This window comes from Beta vulgaris, chromosome 9, assembly GCF_026745355.1.
Source record: "Beta vulgaris subsp. vulgaris cultivar EL10 chromosome 9, EL10.2, whole genome shotgun sequence".
NCBI classification, from domain to species: Eukaryota; Viridiplantae; Streptophyta; class Magnoliopsida; order Caryophyllales; family Amaranthaceae; genus Beta; species Beta vulgaris.
In genome coordinates, this window is record NC_079210.1 from 34,026,635 (window position 1) to 34,032,161 (window position 5,527).

Genomic DNA, 5,527 nt, shown 5'->3' on the forward strand with positions numbered 1-5,527 from the left:
ATGGGATGTTGGTTTATACCATCTTTTGTAAGTAGAAAATCGGGCAATTGAGAAAGGAAGAGCTTTTGGTTCTTTGGTTGGCCACTGACGGGGCCCACCTTGGAGCCGGAATTAATTTTTTCGCTCTCTTCCTTAACCGATTGCAAGAGATTCGAGGGGCTACTACGGTATCCGGGGAGATCATTTGTGGTGGAATGATCACCCGGATAGCGTCTTACCTCAGGTTGGACGAGGACTTGGCTCACTTGGAAGATAGCGTGCCTTCTGTTGGCCAGTCCAACCTATTGGATGGTGCACCCCTGCAGCAGATGAAAATTATGCGTCATTACAGGGCACCAAACTGCATTTGGCTCGTGGCGGGTGGGGGGGGGGGGGGGGAGACCATATTGTTACATGAACAACGAGTTCATCTGGAACCCCCCCGCTGATTGTGAAAACCGTTGACGGGTTCCCCCTTCCCATATCGACCCTCATGACCGCTCTAATAGGACCTTCATTCAATCACCACCGTGGAGGGAATACCACCGGTTCCGAGAGTTTCGAGGTCCGACATGGAGACCATGGCCTCTTAGGACCTCCCAGTCTTTCGATATGGGCTCCGTCATGGCGGCCATCGCCGAGATGCAAGCCTCTCAGGAGGTCTATCATCGTGCGGTCACTGCTACCCTTGCCGGTATCTGCGTCGACCTTGACCATGTGTATAGGGTGGCTTGGTGAACTCACCTCGCCAATGTCCACTCCTGACACAAGCCCCCTTTCCCTAATCATCCCCACTACCCTCCTACTTTCGACCCTCGTGAAGGGCCTTTTGAGGAGCCTTCTTTCCGCCCCTACCCCCACTACTCGTCTTACTTCCCTGACGGGTACTCAGGTGGGTATTTCCTTCTTAACCCCCCTCCTGATGGGGGTGATGGTGGAAACTATTAGATGCTATTCATGAACCCCCCCTCCCTTTCCCTCATTTTGCAACTTTGAGCTCAAGCTTGGGGGTCGTACATGTATGCTTATGTCTTTGGGAGTTTGGGGTCATAGGTGATTAGTCATATAGGGATTCTATTGGTTTTTGGTGTAATTCAGTGATTGGTTATATCTTGTTGGTCTTGTTTCCCCCCACCCCTGTTTCTTCTTTTTCACCTGTACAACGTGTCTTTGATAATTTGTTTTGGTAGTTTTGCCTTGCTTTGCATAAAAAAAAATCATAAAAAAAAAAACATTTTTCTTTTATTCTTTTTCTTTACTTTTGATTTTTATTTTTCTGCATTTAGGATAGCGTGGTTGCATGCATGATTTGTGGCTAAAAGTGTTCATAACTTGATTGGATGACCTTTCCTGCTTTACACTTGATGGTTTTGGAAGCCCGACTTTAAGTGATTATTGAGAACGATAACTTTTGGTAGAATGTTTTTTAATTTTTTTTGGCAAATGTAATATATATATATATATATATATATATATATATATATATATATACCAAAAAACATGTGCATCATAAAACAGATCACATGAGGTAGACAAGCAACAAAACAGAAAACTAGGAGAATTACATCAATAATCTACTCCTATCTTCATCAGAGCACCTAGTAGCAACTTTTAAAAAAATTTCTCTAAGCACTACATTCGTATCTTTACAACTTGCTCTAAACACTTTACTATTCCTCTGTCTCCATATGGCATAGATGCATTCAGTAAAAGAACATAACAAATAACTTCCCTGCCTTCTTCCTTGCATGATTGCACGCAATAGAAACAACCTCTTGATAATTGCAGCCTGAATCATCAAAATCCATCAGCCTACATATTTCCTCCATATGTCAGTTGCATATTCATATGTGAAGAAAAGATGTTGAATAGACTCCCTATGATTTCTACACAAACTGCATCTAGCATAACAATTGATACCCAATCTTCTAATCTTATCCATAGTACGAAGTCCATTATGCAGTACTAACCATAGAATAAATTTACTCTTTGGATTTGCATAATTATTGCAAATCAAGCATCTCCACCTCACTCTTTCAACATTTCCCGTCAACAGCCTGCAAGCTTTTTTTATATAGAACTTGTTATCAATGCTTAGTGAACTCCAGCCTCCAATGTCACTCTAAAATTCCCTGGTACTTAATCTCTTTTTAAGTATCCATGATGTCTGGTAACTCAGATTGACAGTAAGCACTCGTCTTTTAATGTAATATGAGTGAATCCATTTGACCCAAAGCTTGTCTCTTTTAAACTCAATAACCCACAAGAGCTTGATCATTGGTGATTTATTCCAATGTAGCATATTAATAATATTCCACCCTCCAACACTCTTTGGAAACTGAAGACTTGTCCAAGCAACATGAGATTTCCTAGATTCCTCAGTGATGCCAGTCCATAGAAACCTCATGCACACCATCTCCACAACCTGAATAATTTTCTTGGAGAGAGGGAAGATGTGAGCCTAGTAGTTTTGCATACTACCGATTATACTTTTAACCAGTTGAAGCCTTCCAGCATAGGAAAGCAAATGAGCCATTTAGGCCTGAGCTATATTGGTGTTCTTTTCAACTAAATATTTGCTTTGAGCATAAGACAACTTCTTTGAGGTAAGAGGTACCGCAAGATACCTAAAAGGAAGGTCACCAATTGCATATGCACAATATCAATCAATTCTCTAGTTGTCTCCTCAAAAACACCACAAAAATAAATGTTACTTTTTTCCATACTAGCAGCCAACCCAAAAGTTGTAGAGAATTTTTGAAGAGTTGTAAACATATGAGAGAGTGATCTCACATCAGCTCTACTGAACATCAATAAATCATTTGCAAACATCAAATGAGTTATATTCAGCCTCTCATATTTAGGATGGAAATTGAACTCAAGAATGTTCTTCAATTCATTCAAACATTTACTCAGGTATTCCATACTTAGAGCAAAAAGAAAAGGAGAGAGGGGATCTCCCTCTCTTAGCCCTTTCTTTGCTCTAAAAGGATAGGATGGGATACCATTCACCAGGACTACATATGACTCTATAGTTACACACTCCATAATCCAACCCGAAAATATTTTAGGGAACCCAAATTCATGGAGCAAAGCTTCTAAATAGAACCACTCCACAGATTCATAAGCCTTCCTTATGTCTACCTTCATAATACATCTAGGAGACATGTGTTTCCTATAGTATCCTCTGATGAGTTCTGTAGCAAGGAGAATATTATTTGCTATGTGTCTCCCTGGTATAAACCTTGATTGAGCTTCTTTTACAACCTCACCAATAACCCCTTGCATCCTATTAGTCAAAAATTTTGGATATAATTTTGTATATATAACACTATACAACAAGCAATGGGTCTGAAGTCTTTAATCTTTGTTGCATTCTGGATCTTAGGAATGAGTGTGATGACAGTACAATTCAGAGGTCTATGCATCATGGAATTAGTGAAAAACTCTTTAATGCATGTGCATACATCATTCTTGATGATAGGCCAGCTTTTCTTAAAATAGTATGATTTAAAACTATCCAATCTAGGAGCCTTATCATTCCCAATTCCAGACAAAGCTTTCTCAATTTCATCCTGACTAACATCCCTTATTAGGGAATCTCTAGCCTGCATTGAAAGGCTTTTACCTGCCCTAACCACGTTCAAATCAATCCTTGGCAATGAAGGAACCTTTGAGCCCAATAACTTCCTGTAAAAGTCAAGAATTTCCTCTTTTATTTCCTGCTCACCTGTGATCATTCGCCCATTCTTAGCAGTGATCATATTAATTCTATTATGAGCATCTCTAGCTTGGGTAACAGTGAAGAAATATTTCTAATTTGCATCACCCTGTTTCAGCCAGTTAATCCTCGCCTTTTGCTGAAGAATATTCTCCTCAATATAAGACCAATGTCTCAATTCATCACTTAGAACCTTTGCATTACTCTGCGCTTCCCCATTTTTGTTAAAATCAACTTGATTTTGTAGATCACAGAGCTTTTGTCTTAAATACTCCACCTTGTCATGAGGTTTGCCAAACTTATGAATTTCCATCATCTTCAATTCTATCTTGATAACTTTTAACTTCAACCAGACTGACTGTAACCTATATCTACTTTTAACTGAGCTCCAGGCTTTTTCCATAGTGTCAAGGAAATCAACATGATCATACATAATATTCATAAATTTGAGTGGTCTGCCCCCTTGCTGACTATCATCCTGTAAAGTAAACAGTAGAGGAGATTGATCAGAGATCCCAGGTGCTAGATATTGCACAACAACCCCTGCATACATCCTTACCCAGGCATGGTTCACAAAGGCCTTGTCAATTATGCTAACCACCCTCTCACTCCCCACACTACTATTAGACCAGGAATATAAGAGCCCTGCACTCATAGCCTCTATCAAGCTTGATTGGAGTAAGAAATCTTCAAAGTCCTCAGTTTCATCATCTGTTACCAGGGTCCCATTTGCTCCATCATTAGAGTTACATATTGCATTATAATCTCCAATTATAATCATAGGATCATGGTTTTGCATATAACCTAACAATCCCCTCCATAGACACTTCCTGTCTAAAATGGTATGGAGACCATAAACTGCTATTAGTGTCATCTTATGCATCCCATTCTGAATAGTGCACACCATATACTGCTCCTAATTGTGTTCCGGATGAACTCTCACCCAGTCATTCCTCCAACCTATCCAAAAATTCTCCCTCTTGGAGAGTGAGAGTAGTCACAAACCCACTTCTAATAATCCTTACCTATTTTCTTTTGAACTTTATCAGCATTATGAACCCTCACTCTAGTCTTTGGTAACACACATACTGCTACTTTGTGCTTAACAAGAAAGTTTTTAATTTCTTTTATTTTAAAGGGGTCATTCGTTTCCCTAACATTCCAAGAGATGAAAATCATTATGACAAATAAAGGTTAGGTCCCTCAGCATCCCCAGCACCAGCAGCTAAGTTTCTCGCTCCAGATTGTAACTTATATTGCACTGATGTTCTTGCTGACTGATAAGCTACTTGCTTACACTTATCTTTTGTCTTCCTGGTGACAAGTTTCCAGGCTCCTTACTCATCTAACTCCTGCCTCTGAGTAGAAGATATTGGCATAACCACAGGTGTTACTTTAGAAGGATTAGTAGGAACTGCATTCATAGTCCCTGTAATCCTATCATCCCGAACATCAACCTCTAAGACTGGGTTTGATGAAGGCAATGGATTAGCCTAGGTAACTAACACCCATTTTTGAGTTACTTTCCCACTCTACTGTCTCTTTTTATCTTCACACACATGACCTATTTTTTGACATTTAGCACAAAAAGGAGGTAACCAATCATACCCAACCTTCTGCTTAAGCACCTTCCCATTAGGATCCTCCACATTAATTTCCTCCTGAATCTTCCCAGTTACATCCATTTCCACTAGGATTCTTGCAAAAGAAATCCTAAGCTGCATCGTGGTGCATTCATCAGCATATATAGGTACCCCAAGTGTACTAATCCTACTCAATGAATCTGGGCTCCAACAATTCAATGGGGTATTAGGCAACTTTATCCAT

General features: G+C 39.8%; 1 protein-coding gene across 1 annotated transcript; it reads right to left on the reverse strand.

The window, feature by feature from the left end:
* Nucleotides 1-3,794: 3,794 nt before the first annotated feature.
* On the reverse strand, nucleotides 3,795-4,607 carry LOC104883227 (uncharacterized). The gene has a single exon (XM_010667709.2). The coding sequence runs from the start codon at nucleotides 4,605-4,607 to the stop codon at nucleotides 3,795-3,797; it is 813 nt and encodes a 270-aa protein (XP_010666011.1).
* Between the last annotated feature and the right edge of the window lie 920 nt (nucleotides 4,608-5,527).